The 18,289-nt window shown below is 36.2% G+C and overlaps 1 protein-coding gene across 4 annotated transcripts in view; it reads right to left on the reverse strand.

Annotated features, from left to right (window-relative positions):
- Positions 1-18,289, reverse strand: part of MGAT4D (MGAT4 family member D) — a 39,393-nt gene that overhangs the window by 12,083 nt on the left and 9,021 nt on the right. For all 4 annotated transcript variants that reach the window (XM_084517423.1, XM_084517420.1, XM_084517421.1 and 1 more), the window contains exons 2-8: positions 15,060-15,221; positions 11,546-11,680; positions 10,213-10,346; positions 7,940-7,986; positions 5,794-5,907; positions 4,346-4,421; positions 101-212 (exon numbers count right to left, since the gene is read on the reverse strand). In XM_084517423.1, coding sequence (XP_084373549.1) covers positions 101-212; positions 4,346-4,421; positions 5,794-5,907; positions 7,940-7,986; positions 10,213-10,346; positions 11,546-11,680; positions 15,060-15,207 — 766 coding nt within the window. In that variant the 5' untranslated portion in view covers positions 15,208-15,221. The remainder of the gene's footprint in view (positions 1-100; positions 213-4,345; positions 4,422-5,793; positions 5,908-7,939; positions 7,987-10,212; positions 10,347-11,545; positions 11,681-15,059; positions 15,222-18,289) is intronic.

Here is an 18,289-nt window from a genome sequence, read left to right on the forward strand (position 1 = left end):
ATATGCAAGTCCTTCCATACATGAACTGTAATTCTGAATGAGACCTACTCTACTTACATAGCTCCAAATCAATTGACCCTCCTGAGGCCTTAGTACTTACCAATAAATCCAAGCTGGGAAAACTCAAGAATCATCCACTCTTGGGACTGTTCAGCCGCAAACTTTTTTATACTTTGAATATAATCAGGTTTGGCTATAATATCATCTTCCAACTGGGAAAAACAATAACAACAAAAGGCAGCTGGTGGCTTTGTTTGCAGAAGAGGTGGTGATGTTGCTACGTGAATGATAACCGCACTGTGCATGACTGCTGCACAGTTTGTACTGAAGCTGTGCCAAACTACACTGGATTGCTATTTAGCTTCTAAATATCTCTCTGTTCCAGTATCATTCATTAAATATTTATTTACAGGATTGACTACAACACCATGAGTGCTTCTCATTTTTTCTCCCTACCTTATAGGGCTACCACATACAAGAAAACTTTAAGCGAGAAGACAGAGGTTAAGGAAGATGATAGACAGTTTGTACTGAAGTTGTATAAGCACTGATAAGCAGCAGGAGCTAATTCTTCGGAAAGAAAGACGCCTAAAGCAGATGGTCAGAGGCTCTGCAGATTAGCCTGGGCAGACTCTATCGTACCTAAAAGGTGACAGAGGAGAAGAACTGGGGATGATTACTGAGAGGGGCTAGCGGAAAGCAAGATGTTTCAGGGAATACTAGTCATGGAAGAAGAAAAACGCTGTGAAACACTGAAGAAGAGAAATACATAGAGCTCAACACATTGTAAAGGCTGAAACCAAACACGACAGTAAAGCCAACTAAAGGACAGTCAGAGAAGGAGAGTGATATCCATCAAGGAAATGGGAAAGGACTTGGCAGCGTTTTTGCACAGTTTTCAGAGAAGAATGGGGGATATGAAAAGCCAGAAGCTATGCTAGTTACCAATACTGTAGATAATGATTTCAAACAAGGAGTTTAAAGTCAATCACACAAATAAACAGATTCCAGAAATAACTAAGGAGCAAGTAGTACAGGGTTTGAATTTGGTATGGAGGTGAAAAACACAGGAAGAGGAGTCTAAGCCTTCAGAAAATGTTGTTGGGTACAGCGAAACAATACAGTTAATTTGATCTAACCACTGTACTTTATTGGCCCTGGTGTTTGTCTGATGGCATTGAAATCTAGGTCAGGGAGCTAAATAGGTAGAAAACAAATGCTATAGGGAAAAAATGCATGGTTTCCTGCAAGTTTTACACCCTCAACAGATTCAGTGCAGTGTCAGCAAGAGCAGTTTGAGGGAGCAGGCCTACAGCTTTTAGCCGAATTTGGCCATTACAAGCATGTAAGTGTAAGGCTGGTGGGGGAGAAGTGTCAACACTGAAACAAGGAGGAAGTAGAACAAAATTCAAAGACACGATTAAGAGATTTGTTAGCTTGCTGACAGTAAGATATCAAAAAATAGAGATGAACTGATATCAAGATGAACTGTTCTTACCAGACTCTGAGATCTGAGGTTTGAGTTGAGAAGACAGTTAAGCAGAAGAGAACAGCAAAACAAACAAACAAACAAAAAAGCACCAACTTGCAAGAAGTGTTGCGTAGAATTATATGAGCTAAGAGGATTATCCAGGGGCTACGTGTAAAGGGAGAAGGTAAAGAATCAGAAAGAGTTTCAAAGAACCCTCAGAGAAGTTGAGGGGACACCCAAAAAAGGAGGAAAAACAGAGCGCGCAGTATCTTAAACATTTGGTGAAACTACTGTACAAAGAAACACTAAAAGAAAGCATACAAAGGTTCCAGGGATGACAAACATAGAGGTTCTGACGGCTGCAAGCGTGGCTCTGAACTGCACGTAGTTCTGACTAGGGAGAAGTCTGAAATGGTCTCTGCATGGCAACAAGGCCATGCAAAGTAATGTAATGAGCCCTGTGCTGAGCCTCATGATTTGCATTCAGCTAAAGCATATCTTCTTGAAGAACATTTGCCATTGCTTGGGGATTTCAGTATCAGGTATTTTTCAGTAACTTACACTGTGTGCAGCTACCATTAACATTCAATACACTGTACCCACTTGGAATTTTTCTGGTTTCAGCTTACAGCCACTTGTTCTTTATATGCTCTTATCTGCTAAAGGAAGTTATGCAGTGGCTGTGCACAGCTTGCTCAGGAAATTTATGATAAGAACTGTCTAGTCCATTAGCCCAATTGCCTTCTAAAGACCAGCAGAACATGTGGCCACAGCTAATTTCCCTTTACTCATCAGTGCTTTTTCATGAAAAAAAGATACATACACAATAGCAAGCCGTGTCAGTTTCCTAAAAGACAGACAACTAATATCTTTCTTTTTTTCTCTTTTTTTTTTTTTTTTTTTTTTTTTTTTGGTGTGTGTACTATCTCCATAGAGAAAACAGAATAAAGAAGTGACAAAAAAAGTGGTAGCATACAGTGGAAGTGCAGGCATCAGACAGGAACACATCTTCCTTTCTAAACTATACTAGTGTATTTTTCTGTTTTGAATCAGTGTTTGACAAATCTGTGAATGAAAAATCTTATTCTCTCATTTTCCAGACAACAAACCCCTACTAGCTCATTCCATTAAAATCCATTTTATTTTTTGTTGCATATAAAGAATTTTTCAGATAAAAATGCACTTTCATGAAAGTTATTCCTTCTAGAGTTCTACTAAATAGAAGGCTTAACTTACAGTCTACTGGGAAAAACATATCAATAAAAAGAGTCCTAATGACTTAATTGAGCTTTTGCTCAGGCCTTAAAACCACTAGAGAGAGACACAAAAAATGACAATAAAGGTGAAGAGATGCAGCAATAACTATCACCAAACCATTACAACCCAGGCTTTACTCCAAATGACATACTTCAGTCCTTATATGATGTCCCAGGTAAGAAAACACACATTCTTTTTTTTTTTTTTTTTTTTTTTTTTTTAATTTTAAAGGAATTTGAGAATACAGGGGTCATTTCCAGGCAAATATGAATGCTTAGAAACTTCATAATTCTACAACATCGGTAACAGAAAGAGATAATATGTGTCTGCCAGCACGCTTAACATTTGTCTTCACCATGTTGCCTAGGCCTTAATACGCTAGGCACACTTACTAAATTTGGGTAGGGTTCTTAAATATACAAAAATCCCAGGAAAATACCTCATCTTCTAGTAACTCTCATGTGTTTAGCAGACAACATCTCTCTTTGTTTTTTGTCTCTTTGTCTTCTTAGTACCTGTACCTAATTTGAAAGTGGACCATAGACTCTCGAGTAGCCCAGCCCAAATATGCTTTTGCTAACTTCTGAAAAGATTTGTACAAGATTCCTGCTCTTGTGGTTTCCTCTTCTGCTTCTGGGAATCTTGTGAGGTACTTATGTGATACAGAGCCTGAGGACTGTTTGAGCTGCAGAAGACTCAGGAAAAAATTAAGAACTAAGCAAAATGCTGTTCTGAGCTTTTTAAAGACTGCTGACATTCATGAGCTATGAGAAACGGTACGGATCTGTTCTATTATTAAACAATCATGATAATTTTTGAAAATTCTAATGAAAGAAAAAATCCATATTCCGATTCAAATTTCATCTCAGTTCAGGAGAAAAAAAATTAACATTGTCAGATTTCTGCACCAGGTCCCTTCTGGTTTAAATTATACTGAAACCAAACCAGACATTTCTTTACCTGATTTTATTGAAAATGAGTTGAAAACTCACTTCCCAGAATTGCCACTGTTCCTTTTATCACATGGGTTCTACAAAGCTGCCCAAGTCACAATAGTGTTCTAAAACTTCATCATTATGGAGTGCAAATTATAACAAATCCAGAACGATGGCTAAATCTAGCCCTGAATGCTTGGGGATCTTCTTAAAATCTTAAATCATCTGGAGAATTTAGGATCCGTACCAATTTGCAGTATAACCTTGACTCCAGTGTCGCTATACTGGTACATTTCCCTATCTGGAAAAGTTCTTTATGGTATTTTGCTTCATGACGATCCAGGCTATAATATGGACCTACCATCACTATTCTGTCTTTATGCACCAAGTGAAAACATGTTGACCTCTGACACGCTTAACCTAAAGAAATAAGGGTTTAATGCTTCAATTACCTTTGGCATCACAAATGTCAGGAAGGAACGTGGATAGATTTATTCAAATACCTAGCTGCAAGATGTATATAAACACAGAAATAGTATGGGTGCTTGTAAAGAGTACAGGCAAAATACATGGAAAATGGTATTTATTTTTTTCTTTTGAGGCCTTAGGAACAAATTAAAATTGCCAAAGCTAATAAGCAGTACAGATGTATTGCAGCAAGTTAATGATAATGTGAACATACCTGTAAATAAAATGTTCCCTTAGGTTGGGCATATAGCATTAAAAAGCTATAATCCAAATTCTGTTTCGTTCTCCACCTAAATATAAGCGGCAAATTCTGAAAATCTTCTTTGGTGGATTCCAAGAGTTATTTGTATAATAAAAACATTAGAATAGTAAAATCATAAGGTTGAGTATTCTAACTCCTTGTTAAGAGAAAAAAAATGAAGAGGTACTCAAGTGGTATTTTTGATCTAAAATTTCCTCTGTAATCAGTGTAAACATTAGTAAATAATCTGACTTTCCCATAAAAGTTAATGTTAACTAAGCAAGACATTCCAATCTGTATCAACTCTACTGAAATGAAATGTTTAATAAGCATATTCATGTCAAATTATTAAGAGTCTACTCACTATATTATGAACAGTAGAAACTAATACACAATGATTATTTAAAGGTGATTCACAACATTATAAAGCTGAATGTTTTTACCAATCAACAACACAGAAACTAGTTGATACACTTCATTTTCTCATTTAAATGTAAGCACAGATTTTTCTCTATGAAGTACAATATCTCATTTTACCAAAGGATGAAGGTGACATTTAATACTCAATGCTAAGACTTGAGCTAGAGAGTTATTTATATATAAAACAATTATTTTTAATTTGTTTTAATTTTATATAAAACAATTAACCTAAGATCATATTCACAATTTGTCTGATTAAAATCAACTCATACCTTAAGTATACAGTGTGTATGCATGTTTATGCTCTGGAAGGTACAGGGCTTATCTATAAATTATACGTGCATAAATACACTTGCTGATTTCACTCAGCCTAAGGTCTAAGTACTTCAGCTCTCTTGATGGCACTGTTTGTGTAGCTCCCAGAGACATTTTATCTTCTGATAAACTACAGTTATTGTTGGTAAAAATATTTGTTTTCCTCCAATAAATTTATTATCCTCCAATAATCAACTTTGTTAAGGTATAACCTGTCTTTGTGAATTTGAATGAAATCACCAGAAGTTAGGATATACCATTTACAGTACTATGACATGTCCATAATCACCACGAGTTAGGTCATTAAACCCACATTAGTTGACGAGTTAGTTAAGGAGACACTAGGGCTTCCTTTGTGTGTTCTTAAAGCTTCTCCCTTATCTGTTCGGTAAAATATTTTCCTATTTTTCCTTTCTCACCAGATCATCTAGTCTATCATCTCTACACATTATCCATCTTCTTTAAAACCTGTGAGATGCCCAGAGACAACTTGAAGCTGATGTGCAGCACCTTTTCTCAAGAGCTCCTTGCATAATAGTTATAAATAAATAAATAAGAGTGCACTTGAAGTCCATTAGCTCTGAAATGCAAAGATCATTATCACCTCAAACAACATTAACTTCCACAGCATTCTCCATTTTTATGCTCTTAGAAAAGAATTCTTAGGTTTTATGCAGCTATCTTACCTTACTCTGTCCTCCGAATCTCCTAATGTTTTCCTCAGATTGGAAAGATCTGGATAATAAGAAGCAGGAGGAGAAACGATCTCTAGGACACCAGACTGGATTTCTTTGGGGAAACTGTGAAGAAAAGTTTAGTGAGACACCATTCCCCAAAAAAGACGTTTGACCGCAACCACATACAGCAGCTCCCAAAAATTTGGTCTGCTCTTCCAGAAGCAGAATTTACAACTAGAAAACAACATTTTCACATGTATTGACAATTAGGGACATTTGGAACCAAGAAGGGATTCCTGACAATCATCAGAACAGGCAAGACAGTGACTCATACAAGTCACAGAAAAACTAGAGAAGTGAATCAGAAATCCTACCAAAATACAGCAGTAATTCATGAAAGCAAATCCACTACCTAGAATTATGCCCAACTGTGTGAGAGCCACCATGTTCCTTCCTCTTGCTCTAACTCTAATTCTACCTTCCAGCCAAAATGATGCTGTCTTGGAACAAGGAGGATTGGTGTAGGGAGTCTGGGTCTCAGCTCCAAATCGTACATTTTCCATTTTATAAGAAATTGAAAAAACATGTAATTTAGGGAGCCAGACCTGGAAATCAAGTATACCTTACCTTTATAATATGCTAAAAAACAAATACTCTTTAGTTTTTAATTTTTATAGGATCACTGAAATAAGGAGTTCTCAGAACTGAGTACCCCATTCTCTGTAATTAATTAAAAAAGGCTAACATTAAAAGATAAGTGCATTACAGTACAAGCATGTTTATGAAAAGCAGTCTCAATCTTACCATATAACACTGACAAAGTGTTAAACAACACTTCGCAAAACTATTTTTAATAACCACAAGGACAGCATAAAATGATGCAAATGCTGAAGTTGTACATATTTTACCTTGTGGTCCTAAATAGTACTGAGGAGGACTGCATCTTGATCTTGTCCAAACTGCAGTACTCCTAGCTGAGCTAAACCCTCTGGAGGGAGGAAGCTAATGATGCTACTTAGCCAGTAGGCTCAGCCTGGGGAGAAAACTATACGGTCAATACAGTCTGGGAAACCCGGGTGGAGCAGGAGGAGCAAAACCCCAAAAGTGAAGGAAAAGGGCAACCTCTCTGGGGAGCTTGTTCAACTGTTTGTTTTCTTGTTAGTATTCTAGGAAAGCACTGTTAGATTGAGAGCACTGATGCCGTCATTTTAAAGGACAGAGGGGAAAAGGCCGTTCAACTTCAAATGCTGGCCAACTTGGGGCTCTGTCAGAGTAACTAACTCACAAAGCAGCTTGTGCACCACAGAAACTAGCAACGTGAGTGCTGCAACACAATGCAGATATCATCTTGCTTTCTATCACTCAACTGTGCTTTAGGGCCTTAGCCTTATCTGTTTTGTGACTGTTAGCTACACTGTACCATTTCTTAGAAAGCAGTTTTCATAAGACCAAATGAATCCACCAACAAATGTATTCTTTTACCTCAGCACTTTAATTTAGTAGTGTTCTTCTCAAAGTACTTTAAGGATTTTCACATGCACATCATGTTGTAAATATCTGTGTCAAAGAATGGTAAGAGCAAGCAGATCTGCATCGGGATCCAAACCTTCATTTGATAACTGACATTAATTTTGCATGGCAAAGAATATCCATCTCGTGTTGCCCATCATTTAATAGTGTTTCACATTATATTATAATCTGATTACTGCCCAAAGTCTGCTGCCTTCATGAAAAAGAGGCAAACGAGGAAAAAAAACACACAGAAAACATGATAAACATCAGAATACATTGTAGGGCTGTGAAGTCAGGAGAGACCTAATACATGGATGTAGCCCCAGGTGCTTTACATTGCATCATTAATTTCACAGGGAAAAGATTTACGTTCAAGTAAATATTTATCAGATGCTTAAGCTGAAACCTCATCTGATTAGCTAAAGCATATTTATGAAAAGAAAAAGAAAAATAAACTGATATATATAGTTGAGTTCTGAATCCTTGTGTTCACACATACTAAGAGAGCACCTCTGCCTCATTTCTTAGCAGTTCCATTTCAGTATGGCGGAGTTGTAATTTATTGCTGAAATGTTCTAATTCTTTCCATAAAAGATCAAAATGTGTTTATTAGCTTTTGAAAGTTACACTATATAGGACTTACCTGCTTTTAACACTTTCTGCAACACTGTTAATGTATTCTTCATTGACCTAAAGAAAAGAAGCAGGTTTTCATTTCAAGTCACCCGTGTCTGTATTAAGCATTAAGCGATATTTTGTAGGAAATATTTACATGCAAATACTTCATTTTTACTTTCTAATTCATTTCATTCCAGGCAAGAGCATTTCAGTATGTTACAGTAGCATTTCTATTACAGGACAGTATAGAATTTTGCTTTTTCATTACTTCTGCAGGTGGCCAAGCCATTTTCTGCATAAACTATTCTACAGCTTTCACTTATGCCAGAAAAGCACAGTTGTACATGTATAATTGTAACTAAAATGAACTGTTTTGGGTTAATCATCCAAAAAGTCACAAAAGAGGCCTGTGACTGTAGAGAAAAGCCACCTAAGCAAAATTTTCTAAAGCTAACAATACCTAAAACATTTACAGAGAGTTTCTTCCTATGGTAAGAAACCTAGGACTCCTTGTCTGGGAGGACATACTTATTCATTGCTCATGTTTCATAAATTTAATGATTTTAGTGTGGAAAACACTTCTGCTAACAACATTAAGCAATTGTGAGTTTAATGGATGTGTGATTTCCAGAGCAATATAATACCTGTCTTGGAAGTTAAGATTTATTTATTATTTTTTTAACACACAAGTAATCATTACCAATTATACAATAAAATTGTAATATACATATACATCCATATATATATATATGGATGTATATATACATATATGTATATATGTATATATCTTTTATATATATATATAAAAGAGATATGACACGTGAAGAACTGTGGCAAGAAAAAAATACCAGAAACTTTGTTAATCACTTCCAGCCAATAAATTACTCTGACTTAACTCATGATGTAAACAATTACCTTGATCTTCTAAAGCTTTGCGGGAAAAAGAAAGGTGTGCTATCATGATCAGTGAACATGCCTGCACTTTTCCCATAACTACGTGTTCTTATCACTTCCCATATCAGCACAACCATCCTGTTCTAATTTTACTGCATGGCTGAAAAATGAAGGCTGCATGAACGTGACTTTGAGGATGATAGAAAGGGCAGAGACATTCTTACAGCAGCATTTTAATCCTGAATTGGCTGAATTGGACTGCTAATAAAACTTAGACTGTTTGTTAAAAGTGCACTTTATAACTGTCCACAGTGGGAAACTGTACAATTTCAGAAGTTAACCCCCAGAAATTCAAAGAACTCTCTAAAGGACTGTAATAGAAGGTTTATCCAAATGGCAGCTAGGCAAAGCTCACAGTGCCAGGACTCTTCACTAGGAAATAAACAACGATAATGTAAGTTCATCTTCTGAAATTTTTACTTAGGAGGAAGCAGAGCCAGTAAAATCAGACCTAATTATCATGTTATCCAAACAGAAACCTGAAAGTCATGACCCAATTTAATAAAGTGAACTATGGTCTGTTTGATAGTGGTAGAATTGCAAAAGTTGTTTTAAGTAGTGATTCAACTAAAAAAGCAAGCTTTAACTCCTAATAAATATCTTCATATTTTCACTAAGAATATATTCATTAAGCATACATTCAATTCATTGGTGAAATTTAATGCTGTTTATGGAAGCACAAGGAAATATGAAGAATAAACATGAGTTTTGAATAATTGCACAGTCTTTCACCTGCAAGTAAGTATGAACAGCTAATTCTCTTCTGTAGCTTTTTCCAATGCGCTCAAGACATTTTGGAACGAGGAAAATTTAATTTACCTCTAATATTCTACCTTGAGAAACGTTTACTTTTCCAAACATGGAATATTCATATTTCTGAATGATTTAAAGCGATTTTCTTTTTCACAAGAGTCTCCAATATGTCAAGGTACTTTGCAAGATATGATTTCAAAATGGCAGATAAACAATACGTATTTTTGTTAGACAGAATAAGTTTACTTTTTTCAGGTTCTATGAAACTTTTCTGTGAAGGACTTACTTTTCATTCTTTCAGTAGAGCACAACTTTCAGAAATAGTAAGTTCATATGATTTTATATCAAAATCTGACTGCAACAACTGTATTTATACACGTAATATGACTTTCCCTCCCCCCTTCAGCCATCTGGGTTGCAGAGTTTTCTCCACATACGAAGACCAAGACATTAAGTGGTGTCTCCTCCAGCACCAAAGAAACTCCTCCCAAAGGCCTGGTGTATTGCAGCATCTCCTACAATTTTATACTAAGACATGAATTTCCATGTTGTATTTCTACTAGTATGCTGTACCTTTCTACAAAAACTTACCTCTGCTACAAAGATGATTATTACACAGTCATTCTTTTGCTCTTCAGAAAGTTCATAGAACAAGGAATGCAGTGTGGTCATCAGGTAACTTTGTTTTTCCCTTTTCACAGTAGGAATACCCATCACCAGTGAGACTGCAAAGAAAGAAATGAAAAGCCACATCGTCTTAAATCAGGTAAAGGGAAACTTTAATTCCATTTTAATTTTGGTCTGACACAACCATGGGAACATCTGAATGTGACTAACACGTTAGAAGATAATTACTACCATGAACATTCATTAATTAGTTTACTTGGTGACAGTTAATATTCCTATAAGAATACAGAAAAATTAGTCAGCATATTCCTATATTCTATGACAGCATTTGACTTACTACCTGGAAGAAGAGAGACATTCAGGCAGGTTTAGGTTACAGATACCTGTGTTTGTGTTACAAGCACCAGTCTATACTAGGTAGATGGTAAATATCTGGGAACTCAGATATTACTTCTGGTAAACACAGATGTATCTGCTACTGAGTTTCAGAAGTGGGTATAGCAAGACAAATACTAGCTCTTGGTATGGAGCTGGAGATCTGACTATTAAGAGTTAAAACAATGCTGCTGAAGTGAGGAAGTTCTCACAGGACATGAGTGCAGAGTATCTCAGAAAGGAATCTAACTCAAAAATCCTTCTGAGTAGTTAAACTGACAGGAACCAATGGCTTTAACACAGTCAATAAGAACAAAGAAGTGTTCGTATAATCAGTATTAAGAAGAAAGGAAATTAAAGTGACTCTGGCAAAGACATTGCTACTGTTAATATCATTAGCTGGTAAGCAGGACCATTCTTTTTTCATTGGTGAGGGCATTACTGAAGTCAGTGACCACATATGGCTCAATAAACCTATGCAATACTTAGTCCATACAGACTATTCCCATTCACAACAATCTTAGGAGGCTGGCAAGGAAGCAAAAGGTTTTGAAGAATAGGTGCAGTTAGTGACTTGCTCCAGACTTTATCATCAGTGCCAGTGTCAACTCGAAAATACAGAAGTTACAATGTTCTTTTCCAGCACTTAACTTGCTAAACCACTGGGGCTTTTTTTGTTCTTACACGCTGAAGGTCAACCTGTACTTTCTAAAGCGTGGTCTTGCTATTGTGATTTTCATTTACCAATACATTACAAATTAAACATGGTGTGTTCTTTCAGTACTTATTACTTTTCTTCCAACGTTTTTTTTTTTGCTTGCTTACCTGTGCATCTGGACCCTCCCAACCCAACTTTGAACATGCTAAAACTTAATACAAAATAAAAACATGCATAAAATATAAATTGAATTTTATTTCCTACCTCCAGTTCTCTGCTGCCCAACAATAACATTTGGAAAAATGGCATCTTCATATTCTCGAAGATGAGGTAGGTAGTAGTACATGTTTGTAAGGTGCAGGGGAAGTTTTCTGGTGAGGTTTAATACTTTCTCATCATCTTAAAGAAACATAAAATAAGAAGCTGTTAGCCATTACTTTACCTATTTTAACTAGCTATTACTATAGCTGTTTTCCTCAATTCAATATTAGCAGATTACCACAGACAAGGTTATTCAATCAGAACCATTCATCAAAAACGACTATATGCCACATAGTTCATAACGATTAATAATTACCCTGCGTGGTGGTCAAGTCCTGTTTCAGTCTAATGCCACTGTCCTAGTTTCTCCTGTCTGTCTCAGAAATGGGCCTGACAAGATCTCACAGGTGAGCTTACGGTAATGCTGCAGCACATATGTGCTGCGGTCAGCCTGAGCCCCTCCTGTGGAAGATAAACTGAGGATGGCACAGTACAAACCCACCACACAGGAGATCATGCAAAGCTCCATGCCAGAACGTTCTGGGAGCTCCGCCTGCATTTCTCTGTGCCTAAACAGTTGCAGAACTGGGCCATCTTAAAATCAAGTGAACAGTTATTTTAAAAGCAGTGGGTAAATAAAAAAAAAAAAAATCCAATTTTTGCACTTTTTACAAGTTGTTTACTGAAGTTTTAAACAAATATATATTCTAGTTAATAACTTTCTTAATTGTTTAAGAAAGTTAAGTGCTTTCCCCAGAATTTAATGCACAGTGGTTTTCAGATTTCAATCAGAAGTTCCCAGGTTATAAAAAGTCCTATGGTGAAAGAGACAACAAGATCCAGGCCTTAAAAAAACAAAACAAAACAAAACCAAACCAACGTGGGAAACAAAAGACTGTTTAGCTTGGAGAAAAATAAGGAATATTTATTTTGCTTTACTAGAGTAAAATGAAGGTGAAAATAATTAGTTTATTCATGTTGAATTAACTGAAGTGTGACCTGATAAAAGTAATATATCTATTTTTTAAAAATCCATATGAAAACCAGACACCAATCATTTACTAGTTTCTCTTCCTTGATATACACATTCCCAATGTTCCAGCAGTAGTGAAAATTCTTTAAAATAAATTTGTTGAAAACTCAAACAACTTGATTCTTGAATCAATAAAAATTCAATTATAAAATTATATATTCAATTTCAAAAAAGCAAAAAACATAATGTAAGATACCCATAGAATCAGAAAAGATGTGCACAAGTCAATTAAAAAAAATAATTGAATGGATTAAAATGAAGACTACATTTCATTGTAGGAAGAATAAAAAATGGCCTTTCTTATCTTTAAGTAAACTTCCTGGAAACAGAACCGAAGGTCACTCCCGGCTTTATTCTACCAGTTGCCTCAAGGCTGAAATCTCTCTTTCATGACATATGGCTCCCACACTAGGATTCTGGCAGTCATTCTCTGCTACTGACTTTACTAGCTACCTACAACGTGCATGAAAATACAGAAAAACTGAAAGAAAATACAGCTCCTGTGAATTTATCTAGGGAGTCATTCCTACTTCAGTGGTTGCCTCCTCCAGATACTTTATCAGTTGTGCAAAGAGGCTGGCACACTACATGGTATCAGAACAACACCTCAATTAGTTTCAGCCAACAAAATTGTGTTAACAGCCTTTCAGGGTGGTTTGTCATTAAATGTACTCGAATTTTGCTGCACAGAAGCATTTTTCCCCCCATTTAAACATCTTTGCAACTTCCTAGGGACTTCAGTTCTTATTAGAAAGTAGTATCTATCAAGGGCTGGGCTTTATTGTGGAGGACTTTGCCTTTATTGCATACAATAAAAGTATAAAAAATAAATTCAATAAAAAGAAAAAACATTCAGCAATTTTAACAAATTGCTGCTTTGAACCCTATGAAGCAAAAACTTAAACACTTCCTCACATTCAGCTGTTTTCAGTAAGGGTAAAAAGCAGAGAGGAAAAACTTGCATTCTCCTCTGCTGCTATTGTACATTAGGCAATAACTCTTCGTCCACAGCATGCGACACTACTGGTGGCTGACAACGCAGTCTCCAGTCTAACACTTAGAAGGCCTACCCCACAGTTAAACATTTGCTCGTACGTATCTGAACAGTCCCACTGAATATTGAATAAACAAACAAAGAGAGGCAGGGAAGACCAGGATTAAAAAAAAAGAAAAGCTAACTACCCCAAACCAGAATGCACCTTGTTGTTTTTTTTTTTCCCTCTCCAACAGTCCTGGTTAATTCTCTATTCTAATCAGATACCACCCTGCTGCACTGAATGCAAACAAGGTTTTTAAAGTAGCAGTTTTCAGTAGCATCCAGACTCTTTTTTTTTTTTTTTTTTTTTTTAAGTCTGAGTGTGCTGTGGAATGCTTTCAGGGCAGAGACACCCCCTTCTGGGTTTCCTCCTCTCCCCAGGGAAGTAGGTCTTGCAGTCTGAACAGGGAGGAAGGCAGATCCTGCACTACTACATCATTTCTTTTAGGGAACAGAATTTCATTGGCTGATCTGTTGTATGCAACTACCAGGGTGCAGATAGGCAAAAATGTACAACAGCCTGTAAGGCAAAGATATAATATGTTTTTCAAATAAATGTGAACTTTTAATTAAATGATGGGAAGAAGCCAGATCACTACAGTGAATTTGATTGCATTTTGGTGTTCCTCTCACAAAAAAAGGCACAGAAACTCCCTTTCAAAGGTTTGTGTTTCTTCTCTTAAATAAGCTTCACTTATAAGCAGTAGCCTTCCTTGTTCACTTTAATAAAAAAAAAAAAAATGCATTTACATTTTCCTTCATATTGTTAACAAACTACTTGCAAGATAAACATAATTTCTAGAAGGAAGATTCCTAGGCTATACCTAGCTAGCAGGACCTCACAGGACTTCTCAGCCCCTGGGTTCAGGCAAGCACCCAGCTGCGTGCAGTCTGCCTGCAGGGATGAGACTGTGCATCCTCCATGCACAACGCTGTGCCTTGGGTTTACCAGAAGGAAACCCAGCACAAGAGAGGATGGCAAAGTACTCGTGGCAAAAACATCCCTCACCTGGAGAGGAGGGAACCAGGATTGTGCAACACATGAGGAGGTATACCTGCATTCCAGAGTAGGTCCTAATATTATCAGCGTGTGGTGGCAAAAGCTAGAAAAAATAGCTTATTCAGTGTTCTGTAGTTGGCAGTAGCAGAGTTCAAACACTGTAAAAAGCTAGATTAACAATATCACAGGTTTGACTTGTGCTTGCCCCTATGACACCACTGCAGTCAGTTCCTTTTATTTTTTTCCCCATATTTTTAAATTATCAACTGATACTATTTAAAGATGGGTTACAGGTTCCTTTACCACCTTTTTGGTTTCATTCCATAGAAACTTTTACCTAATATTGTTATCAACAAAGCATTACTTTTTCTCCCCACACCAATGATAAAGAAACATGAGCACACAAAACTAGAAATTTTTGACACAGTAGATTTTCATGCATACAAACCTGTGTGATTTGTTGTCGAGTTCATTCTTTTTGCAACTATACGCTTAATTTCATCCAGGGCACTGCTCAATTCATGGGATCTTTTTTTATTTTCTTTTTCAGCATACAGCAGTCTTTGCCGGAGTTCCAGAAACTGGCTTTGATACATGGCGAGGTCATTGTCTGCAATGAGAACATAACTTCTTTTCAGAGAGGTGAGCATATAAAATACATGATGGTATAAAGTGAAAGTTGAAGAATAGGAGACAGTCCAAAAGAACGCATGACCAAGACTGTAAGACTGTATGAGACCACTGAAAGTTTTTTACTCACAGAATGAAGAAGCCTGGAAGAGCATTCAGAAGTAGGGAGTTTAGGCACTACTGCTGGGTAAAGGTTTGGAATTGAAGCCAAGAACTAGAGTATGACATTAGTAACAAGGAAAAATAATAAATGCAAGACTATGAGTCTCAAGTAAAGGCACTATCCAGTAAACCCAACATTTTTGGTAAGTGTCTAATGCAGATGACCCCTTGTCACACTTAAGAGTGTAATTATGTAGTGTCTTATTTTGCATAAAACATTAGTAAGATTGAAAAAAATATATTAAGGTATTCAGTCTTCACTTATGATTTAAAAAGTGTCTGGAGTATACAAACTATTAGTAGAGATGGTTATTTGAACTATATATATATCGATATATACTATATGAACTACATATATTAATATTGCTATATTTACTTCTCTAGATAACAACTGAAATTGTGCTCTGGATTGAAAGATGTCTTCATAATTTATAGCCCGCCTCTAACTAAATACCCTCAAATCATACTGATATTAGAAACACTTTACTCTCTGTAACAGTTATCAGACGCCTCTGCTGTTCTCCATCATTTCAGATGATGTCAAGGTTATGTTTAGGCAAGATCCACATTCATAAGAAGCAAGTACTGTTAATTTCATACACAGGACTTCTCAGTTGTCACAGATGACGTACAAGACCCATAACCCTCCGCTGCCTCATCTCCATGTAAACAAAGATTGTAAGACTTGTTAAAATTAATGTAAGGAAACATTTCAATAATACTACTCACTTAGAGAGCAAAGAAAGTAGAGGGCATGGTTAACAATGGGAGAGGAATAAAGCAGTTACTGCCTTTAGCAAATGATGAAAATAAAATAGATACTGCTTCCATGCAATTGGCAGGTTAGGTAAACCAAATTTTCAAACTCGGGTTAGTGTAGGTCCACATGAAAAAAAAAAACGCTTGTGTACTCAGCTGAGGAATTGAACCCCATGAAAAAATAGTATCAAAAGAATAGGTGAAATTTCAGAACGTTGCTGTTCAAAGCTATGTTATTTCTGCAGGGATGCTCGCATGCAAATTAAACGTCACAGTAATAACCAAAAAGTTATTTTACTGTTTGACAATATAATGACATGCAACTTAATGTGAAGAGATTGTCTCTGCTGCCAGAAAAAACTTTGCAAGGTCAACTATTTAAAAATAGCTTTTGCTACTGAAACACATCAGAAAAAGCACTAGAACTTCAGGCAAATTAAGGATTTTGTGAGAGTTTTAACAGAGAAAAAATAAAAAAAGAGCTTCGAAAAAAAAAACAGTGAAGAATAGGATCTCTACTTCACTTTACAATGTTTTATAATTAAAGCCGGTTCTTTGTTGGTAGTAGTTTTAAGTTAAATGTTTTTATACAGACACTTCCATTCTATTCATGGACTGTGCTGAGTCCGAACCTTGGCAGGAGTGTCTTTCTAGGACCCACTCTTGTCTCCAAGCAGAGTGAGTTCCCAGGGAGTCTAGCCTGCTGAAGAGACTAAGAGCAAAATGTGCATGTAATACAAATTGGTGAGTGTTTGCAGAGGCCTTTTAATCAGAAATGGTTTTGATTTTTGGCTAAACAGTAATTCCATTTGCATTAACTCAAATAGTCAATCAATAAATTAGACAAAATCTGGAAAGATATACGAAGGAAGCAGTTAGGGAAAAGTATTTGAATAGTAAACATGATCTGCATTATTGTTATTATTATTTTTATTAGTGGTCTCAGTTAAAAAGTCAACATTAATATCAGTATGTAAATTAAAGATACAGTAATTGTAATTTTAACCTTCGGCAAAAAATAAAACGTATGTTTGGAACACAGTACTGAACCTTTTGTATTTTGCTTTATAAGAAGAAACTGCCATAATCAGTATTTATTACTGACATAATGTTATTAAACTAAGAAGATAAAATTAGAAGCGTTTACAAAGCTCAATACCCTAAATATTTAAATGGTCATTAAGCTTAGATGGATTTTAGTGTGTGCGTGGAAAGTGTTGCTCCTTAAGTTTCTACAGAGGTACACAGAACCAAAACAATGTCTTCCAATAGCTTGCTTAGAAAGAACCAGACGGAGCATTTCCACAAATATAACTCTAGCAAAGCTGGGAGAGCCAGGAGGAAGGAGCCTCAGATGTCTCACAAAGCACTCTGTCTGTCCTCAGTGATAGCCTTACTTAGCAACACCTCTCGGAAGACTTCTTTCTGCAACTGGGACTGTCAGGAGAAAGAGATAGATGAAGACCCACGGCAAAACTACAAAAAATAACTGAAGATAAAGGCTTTATTTCCCCTTGGAGAGCTGAGGATTAATCACTGCGATGGGCTAAGAAAATCCTACCAGGAAATGTCAATGGGGTTATACTAGCTAAAAGCCTGGGTGAAAAACAACCAGAATCAGAAGCAGCATTTAAAGCTTTTGCAATGAATCTTCAGCTCTGTTACATTTCTTCTGACCCTTCACCACACTGTCATATACATTTTTGGGTGCTGTAGTTCTAAAATGGTAATACTTGAAGTGGTTTTAACTGTAATCTTATCTCCTCATATATACATAAATATAACTTTCTGCACTGGAAACTGAAGTTGTTTAGAAACAATACTAATCTCTAAAACAAATACTGATTCTGAAATTCAGACAATTATTTCTCTTAGCTCCACACACATATACTTCCTATTATCATAAATGCTTCCAGGTTTATTAATAATAGATTTCCAGGTATATATAAGGAGCTCTGGAACAATCATCAAAACCCCCTTCTAATATTCAAGGAGGGGAAAAAAAAAAAAGGAAAACTGGGGGTGACAGAAACGGTAGAAGAACTTCCCTCCCCATAGTCTAGCAGTTACCCTTGCTCCTATTTCTTTGTGACAAGCTACATTCTCTACCATACCTATGGACACTTC

This window comes from Aythya ferina (assembly GCF_964211825.1).
Source record: "Aythya ferina genome assembly, chromosome: 4".
NCBI classification, from domain to species: Eukaryota; Metazoa; Chordata; class Aves; order Anseriformes; family Anatidae; genus Aythya; species Aythya ferina.